The sequence below is a fragment of the Erythrolamprus reginae genome, chromosome 8, assembly GCF_031021105.1.
Source record: "Erythrolamprus reginae isolate rEryReg1 chromosome 8, rEryReg1.hap1, whole genome shotgun sequence".
Lineage (NCBI taxonomy): Eukaryota > Metazoa > Chordata > Lepidosauria > Squamata > Dipsadidae > Erythrolamprus > Erythrolamprus reginae.
Window position 1 is genome coordinate 27,658,801 of NC_091957.1, and position 27,252 is coordinate 27,686,052.

At 44.4% G+C, this 27,252-nt stretch overlaps 2 protein-coding genes across 4 annotated transcripts in view; one reads left to right on the forward strand and one right to left on the reverse strand.

The window, feature by feature from the left end:
* Positions 1-12,576, reverse strand: part of AKR7A2 (aldo-keto reductase family 7 member A2) — a 17,848-nt gene extending 5,272 nt beyond the window's left edge. The window contains exons 1-6 of one of the 3 annotated variants that reach the window (XM_070759471.1): positions 11,961-12,576; positions 4,930-5,117; positions 3,114-3,218; positions 2,880-2,976; positions 2,554-2,656; positions 1,130-1,259 (exon numbers count right to left, since the gene is read on the reverse strand). In XM_070759471.1, coding sequence (XP_070615572.1) covers positions 1,130-1,259; positions 2,554-2,656; positions 2,880-2,976; positions 3,114-3,218; positions 4,930-5,117; positions 11,961-12,423 — 1,086 coding nt within the window. In that variant the 5' untranslated portion in view covers positions 12,424-12,576. Of the gene's footprint in view, positions 1-1,129; positions 1,260-1,769; positions 1,882-2,553; positions 2,657-2,879; positions 2,977-3,113; positions 3,219-4,929; positions 5,118-11,960 lie in introns of those variants that run through there. The other 2 variants (XM_070759473.1, XM_070759472.1) reach the window with 2 other exon arrangements.
* Positions 12,055-26,731, forward strand: SLC66A1 (solute carrier family 66 member 1). Its single transcript, XM_070759476.1, has 8 exons — positions 12,055-13,097; positions 15,270-15,504; positions 18,221-18,350; positions 18,573-18,660; positions 22,204-22,361; positions 22,913-23,005; positions 24,570-24,755; positions 26,126-26,731. Exons 2-8 carry the CDS (start codon positions 15,341-15,343, stop codon positions 26,225-26,227), a joined length of 921 nt encoding a protein of 306 aa, XP_070615577.1. The 5' UTR covers positions 12,055-13,097; positions 15,270-15,340; the 3' UTR covers positions 26,228-26,731.
* Positions 26,732-27,252: the final 521 nt, after the last annotated feature.

Sequence of the window (27,252 nt, forward strand, 5' to 3'; positions counted from 1 at the left end):
GACAAAGGAGGGAGAGAGGTTCAGGAGGAAAGAAGGAAGGAGGAAGGGGATGCAAGAAAAGGTAATTAAAGGGGCAGGCTGCAGTTTAACATTTTTTTTAAAAAAAATGGGGTCTATGAATAAAGGGCAAAAATGTACAATTATGAACTTTGTATGATGTATGCAATACTGGAAGGTATACACTTGTTGAATCTATTTGTGAAGGTGGAGAAAAATAAAAAACTTTTTTTTTAAATGCAATCACACACACAAGAATAACTATTCAATCATACACAGATACACTAACGTAAGTTAAAGTTTACTTTGAGAAATAGCACAGTCCAATAAACAGTCCAGGTCATACATGAAATAGTCAGAATAACAATCCAAAGAATATCAATTTACAAAGTCTTTCCAGTTGTCTTTGTCATAAACAGTAAACAACGATATCAAGCTTAAACACAGTTTAGCAACATCACATAACTACAACACAGAATGCAGAGCAGAGCAAACTGAGAGAGAACAACAGTAACAGAGATAATAATAGAGAGAACCAAGTATGATCTCTAGCTCCCTCTTATGACAGCCTGCAACACAACACTCAATCAGACATATCACAATGTTGGTTTATATATTACCAACCCAACCCAATAGACAGAGACTTAACAAGCCAGATCAAAGAAAACATTTCTGCTTCAGGAATGAAGCCATGCAAGGAAAAGGATTTGGTGTGAAAATAGAAGGCATTGCTTCCTTGTCCCACCGAAAAGCTGTATCTGAGATCTGAGGGCCCGTGAGACATTGCCCTATGCCAGCTCCAGTGTGCATGTGTGTGAGGGCCAGCTGATTTTTGACCCTGGGGAAGGCCATTTTTTCCCTCCGCAGGCTTCAGGGAAGCCTCCAGAGTGCAAAAAACGGACAAACTAGACGTTCAGGGAAACGGACTTCTGGTTTGACAGTTTTCTGCATACTGGAGGTTTCAGGGGAGATGCGCATATACGCAGTGCACGGGGGGTTGTGTGCTCACATACGCTAGTGCGTATGTGCACTCCCATTTTTGGCACGCAAGATGAAAACAGTTCACCAATGCTGCCACAGACCAACTGCAGAGGCTCATTTCTTAATATTATTTACGGAATTTGGGCCTTACCTGTAGTTCTGAGTGATGGTAGACCCAGCGCAGGGCAGCGGAGGTCAGAGAGGGAGGATCAGCGCCGTAGGCTTCGCGGAGGGCACTTTGGATCAAGGACACTCCTTCAAAATGGTGCTTTTTCCAATACCTGGAGCGGGTATTTAAAGAAACAACAACACACATGCTAATATCCCACCACTTAAAAAAATAACAACAACCCAATGGCCTGGTCTAAATAAAAAGTAGAAGTAGAACTAAAAGAAGTAGAGGTAGAACTGCAGAAAAAACAATGGCTGCCAACCTGCCTTCCATTGACGACCTGTATACTGCATAAGTCAAAAAGAGGGCAGGGAAAATATTTACTGACCCCTCGCATCCTGTACACAAACTGTTTCAACTCCTACCCTCAAAACGTCACTACAGAGCACTGCACACCAAGACAACTAGACACAAGAACATCACTCTGCTAAACAAATAATTCCCTCAACACTCTCAAACTATATGCTAAGTCTGCACTACTATTACTACTAGTTTTTCTCATCGTTCCCATCACCCATTTCCTCCCACTTATGACTGTAACTTGTTGCTTGTATCCTTAAGATTTTTATTAATATTGTTGCCCCATTCCTTATTTGACCCCTATGATAATCATTGTTGTATCTCATGATTCTTGACAAATGTATCTTTTCTTTTACGTACACTGAGAGCATCTGTACGAAGACATATTCCTTGTGTGTCCAATCACACTTGGCCAATCAAGAATTCTAATTCTAAAACAATTTAGCAGAAAGTAAGCAATACTTAAGAGAAATAATGGAAAGACAAGCGATGAAATAATTCCAGATAGAAGCAGTCCTCAAATTAAAAACAATTCATTTAGTGACCATTCAGAATTACAGTGGACGCTGGAAAAAAGTGACCAATGACAATTTTTCACATTTAACGACCACTGTAGCATCCTCCGGGATTAAAATTCAGACGCTTGGCCACCAGCTCTTATTAATGACGGTCGCTGACTCCCCATGAATCGCCTTTTGTAACTGTCTGACCAGCAGAATCAATGGAGAAGCCAGATTCGCTTAACAACATGGCTTAACAATTGCAATGGTCCACTTAATGACCATGGCAAGATAGGTTGGAAAATGAGGCCAAATTCACTTAACAACGGTCTTGCTCAGCAAGAGAAATTCTGGGCTCCAATTGTGGCATAGACTGAGGACTATCTGTATTAGACTTTCCAATAGAACAGCGAATCTCCCCTCAACTACTGCTGTTCTGGTTCAAGGTGCGAGTCACTTCCGCTACAGTGGTTTTCAACCTTTCTAATGCCGCGACCCATTAATACAGTTCCTCATGTTGTGGTGACCCCCAACCATAAGTCGAACGCCAATTCTCCCAACAGAGGTTTAAGCTGATAACCACTGTGCTATATGGAAACTCACCGGTCCCGGTAGACTTTGGCCCAGTCGTTCCCAAAAAACCTGCCGGTTGGTGGTTGACTTAAGTCTTTGTCTTCGTACTTGTATTTTCCTGTCAGGAGCCCTCCTGTTTCAAAGGACATCAAAGTCTTGAAATCAGCAGCTTCAATGCCCATCATTCTTCACCCATCTTGAAATTCCACAGGTAAAAGCTTTGGTTTTTTTAAAAAATTCCTTCCAGAGGCAGCCTCATAGGAGTAACATATACCCAGAGTAAAGCGTTATATATACAGAAAAGACATAAGGATTATAGAAGAGACAAAACCACCCGATCCCTTCCCACTCCGTACCGGCCAGGGGATTGTAAGCGTAGAAACTCATTCCAAAGTGCCTGAGGCAAGGGAACAGTTCCTTCTCCACCTGCCGCGTGGTCGCATTGTACATGCCCTGGGTTCAAAACAAACAAACAAAACCCTTCAGACTTGAACCCCAAAAGTCTTCCGCCAAGCAGGACAAAGAAAGAAATTGCGCTGCGCTTTTCCAACGCGGCTCTCTCGTTAAAAGGACCGACCAGCTTCACTCACTTGGTACACGGTTGGCATCAGCCACTGGTGGGCTTTGCAAAGGGTGCAGATTTCCGCCACCTCCCAGGAGGTGTAGTTGGACAAGCCGAGCGCTTTGAACTTCCCCTGTCAAGTGATAAATCAATCATCCCGTCATTTCAGGTTGTTCATATATCTTCTTCATTTGCCATCAAACAAGGGGGTGAGGGGTCCAGAGGCTAAAACAGAGGATGAATGGTTGCAGGAACTGGGCATGGCTGGTCTAGGGAAGAGAAGGACCAGGGGAGACAGGATGGCAGGGTTCCAATATTTGAGGGGCTGCCACAGAGAGGAAGGGGGTCAAGCTATTCTCCAAAGTACCTGAATAACGGCTGGAAACTAAAGAAGGAGAGATTTAACCTGGAAATAAGGAGGAATTTTCTGACAGTGAGAAGAATCCACCCATGGAACAAAAGTTGCCTTTGGAAGTTGTGGGAGCTTCATCACTGGACGTTTTCAAGGGGAGACTGGACTGAAAATGGTGTGGGGTCTTCCTTCTTGGTAGGACTAGATGACCTCCAAGGTCTTTTTCTATTCTGTTTTCTATTCTATTTTTTATTCTATTCTATACTATTTTATATTATATTTTTGTTCTATTCTATTTTCTATTCTAATCTATTTTCTATTCTACTCAATTTTATTTCTCATTCTAATCTGCTTTACTCTATTCTATATTCCTATATTCTACCCTACCCTACTTTTTCATTCTATTCTAAATCTTCTATATTGTATATTTTCTAGTCTATATTTATAGCATTTAGCAATAGCATGTAGACTTACGTACCCCTTCACAGTGCTCTAAGCGGTTTACAGAATCAGTTCCTAGCCCCACAACAATCTGAGTCCTCATTTTGCCCACCACGGAAAAATGGAAGGCTGAGTCAACCTTGAGCCGGTGGTGAGATTTGAACTGCTGAAATACAGCTAGCAGTTAGCTGAAGTAGCCTGCAGTGTTGCATTCTAACCACTGCGCCACCCCAGCTGTTAATTTTGCACCATCTCAGCTCTTAAAATTTTCTATTCTACATTTTCTATTCTATATTCTATTTTTCAATATTCTTATTCCAATATTCTTACTCCAATATTCTTATTCCAATATTCTATTCCAATATTCAATATTCTTATTCCAATATTCCTACTCCAATATTCCTATTCCAATATTCTTATTCCTATTTCTATTGCCATCAGGGAGGGATCAAGGCCATCGAGCCCTCTGGGCTGAAGAATGGGGGCCTGTTTTAACCCAACACGCGTGGAGAAAAAAGAGTTCACGCACCGCATCTGTCAGGAACGCTGCCACTCCGGGTCGGACTAGATCAATGGTTCTCAACCTGGGGGTCGGGACCCCTTTGGGGGTCAAATGACCGTTTCATAGGGGTCGCCTAAGACCCTGGGAAAAGACGAATTTCCCATAATATTAGGAACTAAAGTTTCTATTCTGGCGCTTTTTAACCTATTTTTACAATCCGACCAATCAGTCGTTTACAATGGGTGTGACCCTCTGACCTTCCTGCCAATCAACTTCAAGCTCTTTTGGGAGAATTAGCAGTAGACTTATGGTTGGGGGTCACCACAACCAGAGGAACTGTATTAAGGGGTCGAGGCATTAGAAAGGTTGAGAACCACTGGACTAGATGGTCTCTGAGGGTCCCTCCAGCTTGCTCTTGCGCGTTGGGGAGAGGGGCATCTAGGCCTGGCGGCGGGGAACGCCCTCTCCTCAACCCACCGGCTGCCCTGCTGCCCAAGGTTTTCCCAACACTCACACACACACACACACACAAAACAATCCTTACTGCACCTCTTTGTGAAGCTCATTGCAGGCCCGCAGCGTCTCTTCCACGGGGGTCTCGTGATCCGGGGCGTGGAGGTAGAAAAGATCGACACTCGGCAGCCGCAGCCGCTGAAGGGATTCTTCCAGTTGCGAGCGGACGCTCTGGGCCTTCAAGGTTTTGCCATCCCAAGGATTGGCCTTCGTGGCTATTTTAACTGGGGGGGGGGGGGGGCAAAAAAAGGAGACATTTGGGTCATTCTTTGTCAAGTGGACCAGCTGTCCCCACTTGACCACCTTCAATTTCAACGAAACTTTGCACATATATTCCTTATAGCAGTGATGGCAAACCTTTTTTCCCTCGGGTGCCGAAAGAGCGTGTGTCCACACTATTGTGCATGGGCAAGTGCTCACACCCATAATTCAATACCTGGGGAGGGTAAAAACAGCTTCCCCCACCCCCCTGGAGGCCCTCTGGAGGCTGGAAATTACCTGTTTCCCAACTTGTGGTGGGCCCAGTAGGTTCGTGTTCGCCCTCCCCAGGCGCCAAAAGCTTCCCCCCCCGCGGCTCTCTGGAAGCCAAAAACGTCCTCCCAGAGCCTCTGTGCAAGCCAAAAATCAGCTGGCCGGAACACACATGCTCGTTGGAGCTGAGCAAAGGCAACGGCTTGTGTGCCAGCAGATATGGCTCTGCGTGCAATCTATGGCACCCGTGCCATAGGTTCGCCATCACTGCCTTATAGTATAAAACTTGAGCTGTGCAAAATTTTAGGATATGGACCTAAAATTTTGCACCCCTCAGTTTTATACTACAAGGAATATATGTGCAAAGTTTAATTGAAATTGAAGGTGGATCGAGTGGGGAAGATTCTGAAAATTGGTGCACTTGACAAAGAATAACCCGTTTTGTTATTGGTTTTTTTTAAAGATTTATTGAATTTTGCAGATTAAAAATAAATGTACAGTACATCACACTAGTCTTTTACAGATCTTAACCCATTTCATTATGTTTCTTATTTATACAGTGATCCCTCGATTATCGCAAGGGTTCCGTTCCAAGACCCCTCGCGATAATTGATTTTTCGCGATGTAGGGTTGCGGAAGTAAAAACACCATCTGCGCATGCGCACCCTTTTTTTTCATGGCCGCGCATGCGCAGATGGTGGAGTTTGCGTGGGCGGCGGGGAAGACCCAGGGAAGGTTCCTTCGGCCGCCCAGCAGCTGATCTGCTCGGTAGCGCAGCAGCAGCGAGCAGACGAAGATCGGGGTTTCCCCGCCGCCCACGCAAAGGGGAAACCCCGATTCGGCTCCTCGCTGCTGCTGCGCTACCGAGCAGATCAGCTGCTGGGCGGCCGAAGGAACCTTCCCTGGGTCTTCCTCACTGATGCCCCCGCCCGCCCGCCGCCCGCCAGCAAGAGGGGGAGAGATAGAGAAAGAGAGAGAAGGAAAGAAAGAGATGAGAGAGGGAGGAAGAGAGTGTGAGAGAGGAAGAAGCAAGATAGAGAAAGAGAGAGAGAAAGGAAGGAAGAGAGTGACGTCATCGGGTGGGAAAAATCGCGATATAGCGTTTCGCGAAGAACGCGAAGAACGAGATCGCGAAAATCGAGGGATCACTGTATATCTATATACAATGTATTTGTTTTTATTCTAGAGAATAAGATAGGTATAACAGATAGATGGATGAGTATAGATACAAACATATGAATGTGTAGAAATATCAATAAACAAACATGGCAGGTAGGCAGAAAATCAGGTATGTGAATGACTTGCATTATTTCTCCTTCTGTTTTTATATACCCTTATCATAGTTCCCTCTAAGCTGAGCAGTGAGCAATGTCTCACTTAAAAATCATCATCAACTCAGAGTTTTTCAAACCTGCCCAGAAGCCGAGAGGGAAAGAGTGCCGCCTAGTCCCGAAGGGACTGCCGCTCAGACACTATACTTTTCCGCCCACCCCCCCAAAAAATTAGAGGGAACACTGACCCTTATACGTTGTACATTTCATACTTATATGTTTATCTGCTTTTGTGAGCACTATCACATTGTATCATAGTACTGTACCTTGTTTCTATTTTCTATCCATTTGTACCAATTATTCCATGTCTCGTCAAATTGTTCATCATTTATTCCCTTAATTTCCATTGTCATTTTGGAGACATTTTGGGAAGGGAATGTAGAAAGCACAGACATAAAGACATGATTTCTTGAACAAAGCTTGTCTGGACCAGGAAGTCTCTCTGAGTGAGCTGCTTTGTGTTTCAGAAGCTCTGCCTCTGAAGTTGCCAGTTTATTATTTATAACAAGTTTCTTGTGTTAATTCTTCACTTAACCTAGTTACAATGTGAATGGTTAATAGGTAAATCCTGTCAAGACAGAATGACTAAATAAACGGAAAAGTATCTAATTAGTTTTTATCTTAGACAAACAGAAGGGTTTTAATTACCTTAGGTAAAAGGAAGCTTAATTGGATAATTATTTCCTTAAACTAATCCAGGCATGTAGGTTTGATCCTATCATATCCACAGAGGGCATCCCATATTGTTTTCTTTTATATGTTGTAAGCCGCCCCGAGTCCTTGGAGAGGGGCAGCTATATGCCAATTAATAAATAATAAATACGGTAAATAAATATTTTTATAGACATGGATAGTTAACCCACATTTTACTCTTTTCCCTAGATACACAGAAAGTATAACTTTTAGACTTAAATAAGACAGAAGAATGAGATGCTTTATTGACAAGATAGGTTTGCCATATGGTTCCCGCAGACATGGAAGCTTTCAGAAATTGTTACCATTCCGAAGATGGGTCGAGATTTAAGAGAGGCTGGGTCTTACCGTCCAATCAGTTTGGCAAATCAGGATTATAAAATATTTATGAAAATACTGGCAAATAGATTAGAAAATATTTTACCAAAAATAATTGAAGAGGATCAATATGGATTCGTGAAGGGAAGGAAAATAAGTGAACCAATTAGAAATGTAATGAATGTGATGCACCATGCTACCGCTACTAAAAGGAAATTGGGAATTTTGAAATTAGATGTTTATAAAGCGTTCGATAAAGTTAACCATAGTTATTTATATAAATTATGTAACAAATTAAATATGGGGGAAAAAATTTGTGAAACTATAAAAGAGATTTATAAAGGAAATGAAGCATATATAAGAGTGAATAGACAAAGAACGCAGAGTATTAAAATATTAAACGGCACCAAGCAGGGATGCCCTTTGTCTCCAAAATTATTCGTAATAGCAATAGAGATCTTAGCTAATAAGATAAGACAAGATAACACTTGGGCAGGATATAGAATAGGGGAATTAGAAATGAAAATAAATTTATTTGCAGATGATGCAATTATATTGACCCAGACCCCGATGGAGATGATTAAAGGTATAATAAATATTTTACAAGAGTTTAAGCAGGAATCGGGACTGTCGGTTAATATGGAAAAATCAGAGATTATGTGTTTAAATATAGATCCGAGAGAACAGATAGAAATTAGGAAAGAATCAGGGTTGAAATTAGGACTTAAAAAAATAAAATATTTGGGAATTTGGTTATTGAAAAACACAGTGAAAATGGAAGAGATTAATTATAGATTAATATGGAGGAAAATGTTGAAACAGATGAGGAACTGGAAAGATAAAAAGCTAAGGAGACTCTCTAAAATAAGAGCTTTAAAAATGATGATAGCTCCCAAGATGATGTACCTATTTCAGGTGCTGTCGGGGGGGGGGGGGGGTATCGGTATGTAAGGTTAAAGAGTGGGACAAAAAATTAAATTATTGGATTGAAGAAGATAAGAGACCTAGAATAAGAAAAAAGTGGTTAATTGCGAATGAAAAAGAGGGGGGATGGGGAGTTCCATGTTTGGAGCTGTATAGGGAAGCTTTTCAAATGGAAAGGTTAATGGAGTTGCAATTAAGTGAAAATAAATGGGCGAAATTGGAAAAACAGATAAACGGGATGAACAATAGAGAATTAATTTTTAGGAAGTGGAATAGGAGTGATATAGGTAAATTAATAGGCCCAATGAAAGGGACTATGGAAATTTGGAAAAAATGGCAAGGGAAAATAGGATTATATAAATCTAAACTGTCATCGCTTTATGTAATAAATAGAGAAAACGAAATTAACTTAAATAGGGTTATAGGAGAGTTGAAGGGAAGAGGGATAACTAAGATAGAACAGTTATACGAGAAGGATGGCAGAAATCGTATAGAATGGTGGTTAGGTAAGGGAAGGTGGCTACAAATAAATGCAATATGTAAATATCTAAATGAAAGGGAGAATAAAGAAGTATTATGGCGGGAGGAGACAGGGTTAGAGAAAATAATAAGAGAAAAAAGTGAGGGGATAAAGGCGCAAGCAACTAATATATACAAACTGCTAGTGCAGTCAGATGGGGATACGATTGATGGATTGACTAAATGGTGGCAAAATGAGATATTAGTAGAGGTACAAGAAATGGAAAATATAGTAGAAGATATAAGGAAAATTAAAAATACAAGAATTAGGGAAATGAGAAGGAAAATATTACATAAGTGGTATTTCACTCCCGTTCAATTTGCACATTTTCAGCAGAATGTCAGGGGGAATTGTTGGCATGGTTGTCAAGATAAAGGAGTGTTTATGCATATGTTTTGGGAATGCCCGATAGTGCAGGAATTTTGGCAAAAAGTGAAAGAGGATATCAATAGAATGTTAAATATACAATGGACAATCACTAAGGAAATGGCAGTACTAGTAAAAAGTAATGCGATGGGAGAATTTAGAGAAATAAAAAAAGCAGCAATAGAAAGCGCTCAGGCAGTAATAGTTTTGGGTTGGAAGGATGCGACAAAATGGACAATGCAAAATTGGTATAGTTACATGGTGGACCATATTCAATTTGAAATTATGGAAAAAAGGATAAATTTGGATAATGAAACTGAGTTGGGACAGCTGATGGGACGGTGGGACAAGGTAAGACGATATATGACGAGCAGAATCCGAGACCAAGCTACAAGAAATAAACTGGAATCACTCTATAATATGTAAACAGATATATTGCTCTTGGGTTAAGTGGATTATACAAGAAATACCCCCAATTTGGTGGTGGGGAATGTGTGTATGTCGGGGTGGTGGGCACAACTCACAATTCACTACGCACTGTTTTATGTTGTGTGATTTTAAATTGTTAAAAATCAATAAAAAAATATATTTTTTTTAAAAAAAGATAGGTTTGCCATATGGTTGCAATAATTGACAATAGCCTACAAAGGACAATGCTTTCCAAGCAGGAGAGAGAGAGAGCAACAATGTTTCCGATACACTGCTCTTAAGCCTGGAGGTTCCACCAACCTAACTCAGGAAGGCAGGAGCTTCCAAACTGTACAAAGAGCCCGAATGAATTCAAATAAAAGGTGGTTTCTGGAGAAGCAGAAATTAGTTTCTCGTTGAGCAGGCTGGTGGAACCTGCAGATTTAAGAGTAGTCTATATGAAGAGTTGTTCTCTTAGCAGCAGTGGGAGTTTCTCAACCTGGTTAAAATTCTCAATGAGGAAATTTGTGGAATCCATGAGGAAAATTCTCAAGCAAGCCCTGGATGCCAAGGGGATGTCTGGGCATGGACAGAGGGCATCCCCACTCCGCCACCCCAAACGACTTGCACGCATTCAGTTTTTGCATTTTAAAAAATGCTTTCACTAGCAACCTAAGGTTCACAATGGAAAATGTTTAGTTTGTATTTAACTGGAAAAGTCTAATTAACTTTTTTTTAAGCACCAAAGCTGCAGATTTTCGTTTCCTAAACGGCCATTTTTTGTACTGTATTTGGCTGTTCCCAGGATCCCACCCCCTGCCTCCTCCAACTGCAGATTAAACAAATAAATGATTGAACTGGGATGGTTGCTGAATATCCAGAACTATTCTCCAAAGCACCTGAGGGCAGGGCAAGAAGCAAAGGGTGGAAACTGATCAAGGAGCAAAGTAACTTAGAACTAAGCAGAAATTTCCTGACAGTCAGAACAATTAACCAGTGGAACAGAAGTTGCCTCCAGAAGTTGTGAATGCCCCAACACTGGAAGTTTTTAAGCAGATGCTGGATAACCATCTGTCGGGGGGGGGGGGGGGGGGAATGGTGGTGTCGGACTAGAAGACCACCAAGATTCCTTCCAACTCCTTGTTGTTGTTATCTATATCTGTACTACATTATCATCATTATTATTATACAATTGTAGATAATAATAATTAAATAGAATTATAGATGATTATTATTGTATTGTATTATTATTACTCTTATTATTATTATTATTACTATGATTATTATGTACAACCTCACTTTGGGGGACAGGGTAATAATAATAATTACAACTGTATTAATAATAATAATAATAATAATAATAATAATAATCTACAATTGCATTATTAGAATAATACAATTGTAGATAATAATAATAATAATAATAATTAATAATAGAATTGTAGATAATAATGCTTAATTATTATAATCTACAATTGTATTGTTTTATTATTATTTACAATAATCTCACTTTGGGGGAGAGGGAAGTATAATACAAATGCTAATACTGCTACTGATAATACAATTGTAGATTAATAATAATAATAATAATAATTAATAATTATTAATCTACAATTGTATTATTATCATTATTATTAGTAGTAGTAGTATTAATACAATTGTAGTTTATTGTTATTGTAAGAATAATACAATTGTAGATAATACAAATAATTATTAATAATAGTAGAATTGTAGATTATTATTATTATTATTATTATTATTATTATTATTATTATTATTATTATTATTATTATTATTTCCTCTTTCCCCAAAGTGAGGACAAGGCATAGAACCAGAATTTGGGGTGGGGTGGGGCCAACTTTAAGGGGAGGGGGGAATTTTGACCCCTTTTTGGGTCCAGGCAAGGGAAGAGCTACAGCCCAAAACCCGTTTTCAAGCGCTCCCCCAAAACACAGACACACATACACAATTGCGGACGTTGTTGCATTGACCTGCCCTAAACTGTTGCAGAAGAAGCCCCCCCCCCCCTTGCTCACCTTTCCCCTCCGGGCCGGGCTGCTCGGCCAAGAGGGCGCCCACGATGCGCTCCGACTCGCCCCCCGCGTACATGTGCGCCGTGTCCAGGTGGCTGTGGCCGCGGGCCAGGAAGGCGCGCAGCATGGCCCCGCTCGCCTCCGGCCCGGCCCGGCGCCCGAACTCCATGGTGCCCAGCACCGAGCGGATTCCCCCCGAGCCCGCCGCCATCCTCGCCGCCCGCTGCAAGAAAGGCCGAGGCCCCGGAAGGAGGCGGGCTCCATCCAAGCCTTTCGCCCGCCCCCCCCCCCCGTCCTCCTCCCAAGCCCGGAACCCAAAGCCTCCCCTTCGAAGGAGGGAAAGCGGGGCACCCCGAGGGCATCTAGAGGGTCCCTCTCTCTCCTTAAACCCCGGCTCCTTCCTGGCCAAAAAGCAGGGCCCCCTCGAAGCACCCTGAGGGCATCTAGGGGGGGGGCCCTCTCTCATTGAACTCTGCTCCTTCCTGGCCGAAAAGCAGAGCCGTTGTGAGGCACCCCGAGGGCATCTAGAGAGACACCCCTCATTAAATCCAGGCTCCTTCGTGGCCGAAAAGAAGCCCCCCTCTCGAGGCGGCCTGAGGGCATCTAGTGGGCCCCCCTCTCTCATTGAAAACCCCCCCCGGCTCCTTCCTGGGTGAGACTCAGCAAGGCCCGTGCAATGAACCCTGACGGCACCTAGAGCCCCCCCCCCCCCTTAAAGCCTCCTCGGCCTGGCCGAAAAGCAGGGCCCTTGTGAGACATCCCGAGGGCATCTAGAGGGTCCCCCCTCTTTTTTTAACCAGGCGGCGCTGCAAGGGTGAGTGGGAGGGGCCTGCAAGTGGGGGGAGAGGATCTGATCCGGGCGTGGGGGGGCGGGGGAGGAGACCCCACCTTCCCGCCCGGCCAAGCCAAGCCCAGGTCCGCCCCGCGAGGCGGAGCCGCCGGCGATCAGCTGAGCTTCCCGGGCGAGTCAGCAGCGGCAGCCGGCAGTTCCCGAGGCTCCGTCATCGCGGGCAGAAGCGGCCACCCAAAAACAAAGCTCGCAGAAAATCCTTTGGGCCGAGCCGGGGCTGCGGATCCGGATTGTGCCCGCCGCCCTCCGGCCAGGGAGGAATCCGGGCGGACACCTGCTCAAAAGGGCCGGTGAGTCGGAGGCGCCGCTTTGGAACCCAGGCCCTTGTATTTTACCCCCCTCCCCCAATAACCCCACCACCCCCGAGAAAGGAACGCCAGCACACCTGGCTTGGACCACACCTGGGACAGGTGAAGGATGCTCCTGGCCTCGAACCCCGGGAACCAAGCCCAGCCTTATGGGCCAGGCGATCAATGGGGAAGGGGTGGTGGATGGGGGACTCTCCTCCCCCCCAAAGAAAGGGGGAGAATTGGGGAGGGGGCAGAGGGAGAGAACCCAGCATCCTTGCTTTTGGCCAGGATCCCCATCTTGAATTCCCTTAAATGTGGGGGGGGGGCAATGAAAGACCCTCTCCAGGGTTTGGCCAGCTCCCAAGCAAAAGGCCTTCGTTGTGGGGGGGACTACGCCACCCCAAAATCCCCGGCCCGCTTGGGAAACTCAGAAAGCCCCCTATCCAAAGCTTTTCAACCTTAAGAACAACACAATGGAAATAGATTAAATGACAACATTTCTATGATGGTTTACTATGTTGTTTGTGAGATGGGGTTTGGGTTCATTCGGAAAATGTATTACGTTGAGACTTGAAGAATTAAATGACTGGAATAAAGTGGATAAAATAAGGAAGATTATAGGAGAAGGAGAAGTATCATTTTTTAAAAATTATACAAATGAGTAGGGTTTCCTATGGGGCATTTGGTTAGGATTAAACAGGAGGGGGGGGATGAATGCTAGATTAAAAAAGGGGAAGAAGCAAATAGGGCATAATTATTAAATGGTAAGAGAATGAATAACTATTTTGGTAAATTAAGCTAGCAGTTAATTGGGGAGATTTCTTGAAATTAATTGGTGAATATCCCAGATGACAAAATTTAAGTAGCAATATGACAGAAAAATATACCTGGAATCAATTATTTTATATACAGTAAAGGATATATGAATGATTGATTAAAATCTACGTATGCCTTTACTGTAATACCACAGCATTTGAGGTATATGGATTTATGTACGGAGTGTTGGATAAAAAATAAAAATTTGGGGGGGGGGGAAACACACAACACAATCTTCCCCGCAAACTGGCTTAATGGTGGCTTAGTTCAGGGGCTTAAAACAGAGCACGGGATCCACAAGCCTCCATCCCCAAAGTCTTTCTTGTTCACCTTCTGGGTCTGAACCAAAACGAGGTCTTTTCAGGTATGATTTCGAAAGCAAAAATGAATTCTTGGTCAGCCTTGAACTCTTCCCAGAGATGAATCACCAACGAAGCTTTGGTTTTTCTGCTATTCATCTTTTTTTTTTTCCATTACCAGCTGTAGAAAATTGTGGGATGGGGAGAGATTTCTTTGTTGGCAGCATATTTTGAGGAGGGGGTCCTGGGCGGGTGATTATCTACAGGCCAAAGTCTTCCGATAATAGAGAGAAGCGGGAGGCAGGCCCCTTCTTGCTGGCCAAGCAGTTTGAACCTGGAAAAATGCTGATAAGGTTTGATTGCTGGTCAGCTGCTGTTGGGGTTATGTGAGACCATCTGGATGAGTCACAGCAAGGGGGGGTGTTTATCCCCAGCCCAGGTCCCCTTTCTTTGCCCCCATCCACCTGTAAAGATTTACCTCCACGGCGAAAGGTAGCAGCGTTCTTGTCTTTCAGACTAGCCTCAGATATACTGCCACCGAACAGGGAGGTTCTAGTGAAGTAAATGAGTCGCTTGGTCTTTGAAATCTCGGAGGCGCAATATTTATCCACAGCCGGTTTTGCAAACCTCCTTCGTTTTTTGCGGCAGAAGGACAAAACGATTTATTTCGCAATAGCAGCAAATTGATTGATTGATTGATTGATTGGACTTTTATGCCGCCCCTCTCCAAGGACTCTGCAACTTAATCTACAGTTTGGGTATAAAGAGAGGGGAAGGTTGGTTCTCTGAAATTTGTGGCCTTGGTTTCCGAACGTCTCGTTACCAGGCTAGGGAACATCTTCAGCGTCAGGGGTGTCGATGTTATTTTTTAATTATTTTATTTTTATTTTTAATGCAAAGTGCCATTCCAGGAGCGACTGAAATTATCCCAGGCAAAAGAATGGAAGGAATAAATGTGTACAGTAATTCTTTTTTTAAAAAAATCTATTTTTATCTTTTGTATATTTTCATTTTTTTTATTTTTGTTTTTTCCTCTCCTTCCTTTCTGGGTTCCCAGTTCGCAATGGGCAGGGCTGTTTTGAACTCCCAGTGACTCCCAGGACCTCCTTCCTTCGCCTGAGGCCCGCCATGTTTGCTGTTGCTCACAAGTTCAGCGGGAATGCCTCAGAGTGCGTCAACGGTTCCGAGTGGATCCTGAACGTCTTCCACGAGTGCGCCCAGGATGGCTGGGACGTGGCCAGCGTGGTGCTGGGCCTGGTTTCCATCGCCTGCTTTGCTGGGGCTTCCTTCCCGTAAGTAAACAGGGGAGGGGGCTTCACCCTGCCTCTGGGGCCAGTTAGAAGGGGCCAGCTGGGAATTTTGTGCTGGGGGTGCTGGTTGGCTGGCTCCTTTCTTCCTTCTCTTTCCTTCCTTCCTCTCTCCCTTCCTTCCATCTTTCCGTCCTTCCTCCCTCTCTCCCTTCCTTCCGTCCTTCTTCCCTTCCCCTTTCTTTCTCCATCCCTCCCCATTCCCATCTCTTTCCTTCCTTCCACCCCACTCCCTCCCTCCACATTCTCATCTTTCTTCCTTCCTTCCTCTCTTCCTCCCTATTCCCATCTCTTTCCTTCCTTTCTTCCCTCCGTCCCCATTTTCATTTTTCCTTTCTTGCCCTTCCTTCCTCCATTCTGATCTCTTTCCCTCCTCCGTTCTGCCCTAATCCCATCAATCCTTCTTTTCCTCCTTCCCTCTCGCCCTATTCCCATGTGTCTCTGTCTGTCTATCTAATATTTCTTTTCTTTTTCTTTCTCTTTCCTTCCTTCCTCTTTCCTCCTTCCCTCCCGCCCTATTCCGTCTGTCTGTCTGTCTGTCTGTCAGTTTATCTATCTATCTAATCTCTAAAATTTCCGTCTTTCTTTCCTTCTTTCTGTCTTCCTTCCTTCCTTTCCCTGCCTCCCTCCCTCCCTCCCATCCATCCATCCTTCCCTGGTTTGACTGACAAATAAGTGGCTGCCCATTAGGGATGACAAAACAGAGATGATTTCATTTCCTGGGATACAGACAAAGGAGACAGCCCGGTATCCTGCCACGCCTGGCTGTGGGTGGCTTATGAAAGATCACCTCTAGCAACCCCTTGAAACCATCAGCAGCTGCAAAAAATAAACACAATTCCTCCTTAAAAGTCCCTTGGGGTGGATTAAACTTCATCCTTTGCAGGCTTGACACAATAAAGCAGAGGTCTTCAAACTTGGGAACTTTAAGTCCTGTGGACTTCAACTCCCAGAATTCTCCAGCCAGCTGTACTGGCTGGAGAATTCTGGGAGTTGAAGTCCACAGGTCTTAAAGTTTCCAAGTTTTGGGACCCCTGCAATAAAGGGTGCACTCCCCTTGTCGTCGGACCTTGGACTTCCTTTCCCATCAGCCCCAGCCCACAATCAGTGGTATAATATGCTGGTTGTGTGTGTGTGTGTGTGTGTGTGTGTTAGAGCAGTGTTTCCCAACCTTTTTTGAGCCGCGGCACATTATTCATATTTTCAAAATCCTGGGGAACATTGAACGGGGCGGGGGGGGCGGCTAAAGAAAAGTTTAGACAAAAAAATCTCTCTCTTCCTCCCTTTCGCTCTATTTCTCCCTATTTCTCTCTCTTCATTCCTTCCCTTCTTTCTCTCTCTCCATCCCTCTTTCTTTCTTTCTTCCTCTCTTTTTTGCTCTCTTTATCTCTCTCTCCCTCCTTCCCTTCCTCTGTCTTTCTCTCTCCCTTGCTTTCTCTCTCTGTGTCTCTCTTGCTCTTTCTTGCTTTTTTCTCTCTTGCTCTCTCTCTCTTTCACTGTCTCTTGCTATATGTCTCTTTCGCTCTCTCTGTCACTCTTGCTATCTCTCTCTCTTTCTCTGTCTCTCTTTCTCTCTCGCTATGTCTCTCTTTCTCTCTCTCTCTGCTTCTCTTGCTATGTCTCTCTCTCTCTGTGCCTCTCTTGCTATGTCTCTTTCTTTCTCTCTTTCTCTGTCTCTCTTGCTATGTCTCTTTCTTTCTTTCTTTCTTTCTTTCTCTCTCTTTCTGCCTCTCTTGCTATGTCTTTCTCTCTCTTTCTGTCTCTCTTTCTCTGTCTCTCTCTGTGTCTCTCTTGCTAAGTCTCTCTCTCACTCTCTCTCTCTGCCTCTCTTGCTATGTCTCTCTCTCTCTCTGCCTCTTGCCATGTCTCTCTTTGTCTCTCTCTCTTGCTATGTCTCTTTCTTTCTCTCTCTGCCTCTCTTGCTATGTCTCTTTCTCTCTCTCTTTCTCTGCTTCTCTTGCTATGTCTCTCTCTCTCTCTCTCTGCCTCTCTTGCTATGTCTCTCTTTCTCTCTCTCTCGGCTGAGTGCGAGCGGGAGCCCTGACGACGGCAGCTGGACGTGCTGCTGGACGCCGTATATGCCAGCCCCGCAGCGCCAGCATGTACGGCGTCCAGCAGCACGTCCAACCGCCACCGTCGGTGCCTCCACCCTGGAGCTCGCTCTCGCCGCCCCCATCTCCCCGCGACCGCCTGGGGCCACTGCAGCCGGCACCCTCCCACTCCCACCGCCAGTGCCCTCCCGCCAGGCCCCAAAGGACACTTGCCGCCGATGCCAGGGAACTCCAGCTGGGCAGGGCGCTGCTGGTGCCTCCGAGCTCCCACTCGCAGCTGTCCCCCGGCTCCTGCCCGATGCCGCGGTTTCTGGCGCTCTCCTGCTGGGCCCCAAAGAAGGAAGGCAGGAAAAAGGAGGCGCGAAGAATGAAGCTCTCCTTTTTCCCGCCTTCCTTCTTTCGGGCCCAGCAGGAGAGCGCCAGAAACCGCGGCAACGGGCAGGAGCCGGGGGACAGCTGCGAGTGGGAGCTCCAGGTCGGAGGCACTGCCGTCGGCAGCGCCCCGCCCAGCTGGAGCTTCCCTAAGAGCTTCGCGACACACCTGACCGTGTCTCGCGGCACACTAATGTGCCGCAGCACACCGGTTGGGAAACGCTGTGTTAGAGAGAGACTCTGATTCTTCCTCTTTCTTCCTCCGCTTTTCCACGCAGTCAGTTCTATCTTGCCTGTAAAACGGGCATTATGGATCAGGCCCTGTCCATTTACTTCCTGCTGGGATGGCTCGGAGGGGATTCGCTGAACTTAATTGGGTCTTTCTTGGCTGATCAGCTGCCGCTACAGGTAAGGAATTTTTAAAAAGCAGTGCTTGACTGGAATGTTCCCAAAATTTGATACTGAAATGATGTTCAAAGCCAGCATCAATTGTGGGTCCTTGAGATTCCCTTCCTCTCCAATGATTTAGCCCCATCTTCAAGCCAAGAGTTCCAGAGGTTAAAATAAGTTTCTCTCTTAATTATCCTAGGATTTCCCCCTCACCTCCTCCTCCTCCTCTTTCTTCCCCAGGTATACACTGCCATTTACTATGTGTTGGCCGATTTGCTCATGATCTCTCTCTACGTCTACTACAAAGTCAAGAACCAAAACAGGACCTGTAAGTTGACATCTGCTCATGTGAGAAGAGGAAAGCGCCAAGACATAAAAGTTTTGTTTGTTTCTTAAATCATCACCACAGAATACCCCCCCCCCAAGATTTCAGTTCAAAATCAGGGTTTGATTGATTTATTGATTGATCAATTGGATTTCTATGCCTTCCCTCTCTGAGGACTCGGGGCGGCTTACAACATATAAAAACAATAGGTTACAATAAATTAAATCCAATTCAATTAAAATTATATAAACTATCTAAAATCCCGAGTTATATTAAAATCAATCACACGCATTCGTACAGCAACCATACAATCATTCATTGGCCAGAAGATAAGGTCTAATCGTCCCATGGTGGCATAAATGAGTCTTAAGACTCTTGTGGAAGGCAAGGAGTTTGACTGCAGTGCAAATCTCGCGTTCCAGAGGGCCAGGGCCCCCACTGAGAAGGCTCTTCCCCTAGGCCGTGCCAAGCAACACTGTTGGCACAGCACTGGAAATGTGAGTTTGCAGTGTCACAAAACACAGCAATTCACTTGCACGTGCCATCCACACATGTGATGTCCATGCAGGCATGCAGCATCAAAAATAGCAATATGGGACGGGATTGCCCCCAGGAAGGTGCACAGGCCTACCCAATAGTTGGCACTACCAGTTAGTCCAAACCAGATGAATAACATCTCTGGAGAAGGGGAGGGAATTTGTCAGAGTATGAATGTTCATAGATGGGAATAGTCATGGCAACAGGTGAGCCGGGGGAACCGTTTGGGTAGACATGGTAACAGGTCGGCCAATAGGGACTGTTTGGGTAGACATGGTTAAAGGTCAGACAATGGGGACCATTTGGATAGACATGGTTAAAGGTCAGCCAATGGGGACTGTTTGGGTAAACATGACAATAGGTCAGCCAATGGGGACCGTTTGGGTAGACCTGGTAAAAGGCCAGCCAATGGGGACCGTTTGGATAGACATGGCAACAGGTCAGCCAATGGGGACCATTTGGATAGACATGGTTAAAGGTCAGACAATGTGGGGACTGTTTGGGTAGATATAACAATAGGTCAGCCAATGGGGACCGTTTGGGTAGACATAGCAACAGGTCAGCCAATGGGGACTGTTTGGGTAGATATGACAATAGGTCAGCCAATGAGGACCATTTGGGTAGACCTGGTAAAAGGCCAGCCATTGGGGACCGTTTGGATAGACATGGTAAAAGGTCAGCCAATGGGGATAGTTTGGGTAGACATGACAATAGGTCAGCCAATGGGGACTGTTTGATAGACATGGTAACAGGTTGGCCAATCTGTTGGTACCATGGTTATATGTTGCAAGCCACCCCGAGCCCTCGGAGAGGGGCAGCATATAAACCCAATGAATGAATGAATGAATGAATGAATGAATGAATGAATGAATGAATGAATGGAATGAAAGGTCAGCCAATGGGGACTGTTTGGATAGACATGGTAACAGACATGGTCAACCAATGGGGACTGTTTGGAAACTGAAACAGTATTTGTATGCGGTCATAAGAGACAGTTTGGAGTCTAGGCATGGCTTAGCCTTGCTCAACTGTATATAAGAGTTGGTTTGGCCTCTATAACTTTGCAGCCTCTGTACTATATGTGGCTTCTGTTTCCAGAGGTGGGATTCACACACTTTACCTACCGGTTCACCCAGCACCGAAAACGTGTTTGCACATACGCATGACCTTCCATGCATGCACTTTGCTTGTGTGCATGCGGCTTCCAGGTATGCACTCAGATTGAAACATGTCCAAATAGGATAGCACAGCACCGGGGGTGGATAGGCGAGCCCACCTGCAAGTTGCTATTACAGGTGCGCCCAAACCAGTTGAATAACACTCTGTATTTCTCTACTCTGTAATGATTTGCTTCTATGAATATTGCTTCTGTGTTCCTGATTTTGTATGCTGACTTCAGCTGTAGGGTATGGTATATAAAGTTTCGTATATATATAATTGTACCCTGCTGAAGTTCATTTAATTGTGTGCTGGTTGGATGTGCTGCAGAAACTCTGACAGAATTGTGGTTTTATACCTAGGCGTGCAGATTTAAAAAAAAAACAATGGGAGAACACACATTGTTGCGTCCTTTGAACAGAAGTTGCAATTGTGCAGGGCATGTGCTCTTTGTGCTAAAGCTTTTGTGCACACTTTCAAGGGAATTGCCGCATTTTTCAGACACACCAAGATTTTGAAGAAGAAGAAAAAGTTTTTGTCCTCCCTGGCCCCTAAGAGCAGACCTCCCAAACCCCCTACATACCCCAGTTTTTGCAACAATTGGCTTATTTTTTTACCTGTTTTTGCAAAAAAACCAACGGTGCACAGATTTGGGAGGCCTGCAGATTGCTTCTGGGGAGCTGAGGGAAGGCAAAAATGCCCCAATTCTTGCAAAAAATGGCCTGTTTTTGGCACCTTTTTGCCTTCCTCCATGCCCCAGAAGTAGTCTGCAGGCCTCCCAAACCTTCTGCACATATTGTTTTTGCGAAAAAGGGCCCATTTTTCAAAAACGAGACACAGGGGAATACAGAAAAATGGCCGTATTTGGTGTATAAAACACACCAGCATTTCCACACTCTTTCAGGGGTGGAAAAGGTACGTCTTATACTCCGAAAAATATGGTATTTCAAACCGTGTCCTCTCCCCAGAAAGCTGGATTCCCCTCAATCTCCTCTCTTTCGGTTTCAGATCTCTTAAAAAGGTTTGGATCTGGTAGATTGCACAATAGCGCCGTTCCTGCTGCAAAGGGACAGTGGTTCTGTGGGTTTTGCTCATATTTCTGCTTTGCAAGGCAGCTGCCAGGAAACAATTATGCTGAGGTCACCAAAACCTGTTTCTCCTTTTTTAGTAAATTTGTAAGATGGGACATTCTTAAAAAATAAAAACAAAAGCAAAACATACTCTTAACATCTAATCCAACATTACAATATAGTGGTACCTCTACTTACGAACTTAATTCATTCCGTGACCAGGTTTGTAAGTTTGTAAGAAGCAATTTTTCCCATAAGAATCAATGTAAAAGCAAATAATGTGTGCAATTGGGGAAACCACAGGGAGGGTGGAGGCCGTTTCCTCCCAGGAGATTCCTAGAGAGGCCCCATGGAGGCTTCTCCCCACTTTTTCCGGCCCTGTTTCCTCCCAGGAGATTCCTAGAGGCCCTACACAGGCTTCTTCCTGCTTTTTCCAGCCGTTTCCTCCCAGGAGATTCCTAGAGAGGCCCCACAGAGGCTTCTCCCCGCCTTTTCCGGCCGTTTCCTCCCAGGAGATTCCTAGAGAGGCCCCACAGAGGCTTCTCCCCACCTTTTCCGGTTACAGTTTCAGAGGCTCGGGTTTGTAAGTGGAAAATAGTTCTTGAGGAGAGGCAAAAAAATATTGAACATCAGGTTCTTGTCTAGAAAGGTTCATAAGTAGAGGTGTACTTAGGCAGAGGTACCACTGCATATGTTGTAAGCCAGCCCAGGTCCTCAGAGAGAGGCGGCATATAAATCTAATAAATGAATGAATAAATAAATATATTTCTCTTCTCCTCAGTTTCAGCTTCGATCAACGCCATCTTTGCATTCACGGTCCTGGGAGCGACGTTGACGCCCGCCTGGCAGGGGGCAATTGCCTCTTCTCATGTGGGTGACGGAAAGATATTCAAAAGCAGGAGACTTTTATCCTCTGTGGATTATCCATCAGGTTGGGAGGTAGGTTCCTCTTTAGGACGGAACTGTTCTTACCTAGGCTTCCTGATAAATCATAAAACACACAGTCCACAAAAAACTCTATTTGTCTTTTAATTTTGTTCATTCCCAGCTGTAGTAAGTCCCCAAGCAATGTTAATTAGTCCGACAGAAGTTTTTGGGAAGAAGGCTGATAAGCACCAACCTTTATCTCTCTTGAGACGCTGCCAAAGACCTAATTGGCAAGGAGCTTTGCAAGGCCCAACAGAAACACGCAGTCAGGACCAAAATGCTGAGACTTTTTCCTTTTCATGAGGAAAATTTCTCTACCCAAGTTAATAATTCTTTCTGAAGTTTTGGGTGACCTTTGGGTGAAGATTAGGGTTTGAATTTGAGGTGGCATGTGGATTCAAGGAAGGCACAAAGGACGATTATCCAAACTAACCCATGGGACTAAATCACCTGGTGGTGAGGTTTCCCGTTAAATTACTTTGACCTCTTTCCTTCTGGACTCCATGAGGCCCACTGGAACATTCTGTCCACAGCACCCATTAACCCTCTTGTGTTCTCTGCAGCCCTTCACCCAGAAGGAGATCTCTGGCTTTGTGATTGGATCCACTTCGTCGGTGCTCTACCTATTTTCTCGGCTCCCTCAGATCTACACCAATGTAAGCATTGCTTGAGGCCCACTGTGGAAGGAAAGGGAAGGCCCACTGCGGAAGGGAGGGCCTCTTTTGGGGAGCAGATCAGCCGAAGAGGGAGGCTCCAGACTCAATTTCCAGCTGTTCCCAGAACAGAACATGTTTTCACAGCAGGGCTGTCCAACCTCGGTAACCTTTAAGGCTTACAGACTTCAACTCCCAAGATTCCTCAGCCATCCATGCATGGCTGGCTGAAGAATTCTGGGAGTTGAAGTCCATAAGCCTTACAAGTTACGGAGGATGGAGGCCCTTCGTTTAAGGGACAATTTACTGCCTGAAACCCTGGGTAACAGCCGATAGCCCATACTGCTCAGCTTTGTCACTTCCAGTGTACCGTTTGCGAAACCTACTGTATTTTTCGGAGTATAATTTATTTATTTTAATTTATTCTAATTAAAATAACTTTAAATATTTATTTTATTTTAATTATTTAATTTAATTTAATTTAATTTAATTTATATGCCGCCCAACCACCGGAGGACCATGGTCAGCTTACAATATCTGAAAAGAAACAGTTTAAAAACAATTTAAAACAATTCATGCAAATCTTTTTTCTTTTTTTTTTGGCCGGATCTGGAAGGTGGATGACTTGATCAATGGCCCCGGGCTTGCTGGCAGAGCCAGATCTTCAAGGTTTTCCAAAAGACGCATTGGAGTATAATACGCACCTTAGTTTTGAAGGAGGAAAACAGGGAAAAAATAGGGGGGGGGGAATAGGGAAAATAGGAAATAAATAATCTGCCTGTCAGGTATTCATCTGGCTAGTCTTTAGTCTAGTCAGCTTCAGCACATTAGTTTGCTGGTTTTGAGCACACTTGCTTGCTTTTTATCCCATGTTTGGGGATAAAAAATAGTTTCTAAGCGCTGGTGAGACCACATTTGGGATACTGTGTCCAGCTCTGGAGACCTCACCTACAAAAAGATATAGATAAAATCGAAAGGGTCCAAAGACAGGCTACAAAAATGGTGGAAGGTCTTAAGCATAAAACTTATCAGGAAAGACTTCATGAACTCAATCTGTATAGTCTGGAGGACAGAAGGGAAAAGAGGGGACATGATGGAAATATTTAAATATGTGAAAGGGTTAAATAAGGTTCAGGAGATAAGTGTTTTTAATAGGAAAGTGAACACATGGACAAGGGGGCACAATCTGAGGTGAGTTGGGGGAAAGGTCAGAAGCAACGTGAGAAAATATTATTTTACTGAAAAAGTAATAGATGCTTGGAACAAACTTCCAGCAGATGTGGTTGGTAAATCCACAATAGCTGAATTTAAACATGCCTAGGATAAACATATATCCATCCTAAGATAAAATACAGGAAATAGTATAAGGGCAGACTAGATGGACCATGAGGCCTTTTTCTGCCGTCAATCTTCTATGTTTCTATTAACTGATTTAAGACATGTTTACCCATGCCGTAAGCTTGTTTGAAGCTAGCCATGATCCCAGTGAACATGATAACAATCCAATCGCAATGATTAAAATAATACTGTGCGTTGTTTTTCAAAATCCCTCTCTCTCTCTCGCAAGTTCAAGCGGAAATGTACGACCGGTATCTCTTACTCTCTCTTCGCTCTGGTGATGCTCGGAAATACGCTCTACGGTCTCAGCGTCTTAATGAAAAACCCAGATCCGGGCCAGTCGGAAGCCAATTACGTGATCCACCATTTGCCCTGGCTGATTGGTAGCTTGGGAGTTCTGTCCCTCGACATTGTGGTATCCTTTTCTGGAAATGGGAACGGGGTGGGTGGGGCGCTTGCTTCCACTTTTAAATGTGCCAAGTCCAGTGTGAAGAGAATCCCTCAGGCAGGCCAGGAAAATAAGAGCGTCACAAACTTCTGATTTCGAAACTTTCTGAACTGCAGTCCACGGTAGTGTCAGGATTGAGGGGGCGAGTAGTGGTGGTGAAAGGTAAAAATAATCCTGGGCCAAGCTGGATCATCTTTTAATGACCCCATAATCCCTTGCGGGGTGGCGTCTGGCCAATTGAATGGAGCCGAGTGTTTACTGGCCGGATGCCCTTCCTGTCACCAATGCAGAGTTTTATTCAGAAGATATATTCTCCTTGTGCCCAGAGAAATAGCTGGCTCTACCTAGGATCAAAGTCACAGCCTCTTGACTGTGAGGTGAGAGCTCCATCTCCTGAGCCAAGGACATTAATTAAAATAACATCTCAGCTTCACCAGCTGGCCACATAGGCAAGGTTATGCTTCCAGATGCTTCCGTTAAATCTGCCATTTCATCGCACCCTATCTCATCTTTAAACCCTTTTGAGACGTCTTACAATATGACAAGAATCCACCTTCTTGAGGATGTTAATGGTGCTGTAACTTGCAATTACCATATTTTCCGGCGTATAAGACACACCTTAATTTTGGAGGAGTAAAATTGGAGCAAAAAAATCTATCTAAAGGTATTCATCTGGCTAGCGTCCTTACTTTGGTCAGCTTCAGCACATTATTTTATCCCTTGGTTAGGGCTGAAAAATATCTTTGGAGGGAGTAGCAATGAAACAAGGCCTGAAAAGATTTAGGGCTAGAAAAAAACATCTTGGGAGAGAAGATCGTTTTCAGCCCATTAGAGTTGAAAAAAACTTTTTCCGAGAGTGTGGCAATGAAAATAAGCCTGCAAAAACTTAGGACTGGGAAAAAAAACTTTGGAGTAGCAATGAAAAAATCCTGCAAGTCGGGAAGCTTGTTAGCACCTTCTTAGGGATGAAAAAACCTTTTTTGGGTGGAGTAGCAATGAAACAAGCCAGCAAGCAGCAAAGATTGTTAGCATTTCCTTAGGGCTGGGGAAAAAAAGCTTCAAAAAAGCTACATTCGGAGTATAAGACGCACCCAAATTTTCAGCCTATATTTGGGGAGGGGAGTGCATCTTATACTCTGAAAAATACGGTAGCTTGGCTGCCCCAATTCTGCCAGGTTCAACCATTGTCTGGAGGAGAAATATTTCAGCCCCATCTTTTAAAGAAGGCAGAAAACCCAGGGAAAAAGATCTTATGCTTATATTCATCTTTCATAGCCAATAATGGGTATTGGGTCCAGTCCCCAGGAGCAGCAAACCTTAATAATTTCACCCTTCAGATTTCGTGCCAATTCCTGGCCTATCGACGGAGGAAGCTGCCCGTCTTGGAAGAGAGAGATGCTCTTTTGGGCAGCGAAGAAGAGGGCGCCGCCGAAAGCTGAACGGAGAGAAGATCTTTGGCTGCCTTGGGATTCCAGCTGTGGGTTTTTTAGATTTTCGTCCTGAAAACTCTCTCTAGATAAAAAGCTCCGGCTTGTATATTCTAGGGGGGGGGGACCTCTGGAAAAGACATGCCTTTCCTACTTCTCAATCCCTTTGGGACGGGAGGAGGGAAGAAAAAATAATAATCCTGGACAAATGAACATTGAAGACGATAAGACTCCGTTCTGCAGCAACAGTGAACTTTTATCGATGGAATTCCGCCCCGACTTCACCGCCAAACAGGGGGAACTATTAATTTATGAAATTGTTTTAACAAATCAACCCAAAAAGAATTGGGTGCTGAGCAGCTGGCTGCCTAGACCTTGTTGAGACTCAAGAGTAAAAGGAGGCTGGAGGGATGAGGGGGATCCTTTTTAAAAAAAATAAGGGGCATTCCTTCTGGCGGGGATTTTATTTTTATTTTTTTAAGGACATGGAGAAATAAAAATATTCCCACCACCCCAGCAGGAGTGGCTATAGTTCTTTGCTTAACCCTGTTAAGGAATGTGCAGAGTGTCCTCTGAGTTACCAAAGAGGCACATAGCATCAGCATTTAGACTTATATACCACTTCACAGTGCTTTACAGACCTCTCTAAGTAGTTTACAGAGAGTAAGCCTATTGCCCCAACAATCTGGGTCCTCGTTTTACTGACCTGAGAAGGATGGGAGGCTGAGTCAACCTTGAGCCTACTGAGATTCGATTTGCCAAACTGCTGGCAGCAGGTGATCAGCAGAAGTAGCCTGCAGTTCTGCACTCTAACCACTGCACCACCGAGGCTCTACGCATGCGGCAAAGGAAGCGTGGAGTTCTAGTAACTATCCAGCAGATAGTCAGGAAATATGAGTAATGGTTCAGTCATGCAAAACCAGGTACATTAAGTGTAAGCTTACAGCTCACAAATACATAAACGATCATTGAACACAGTTCTTACTACAGCAGTCACAATGCATCAGCAATACCAAAACACAGAAATATCAGAAATA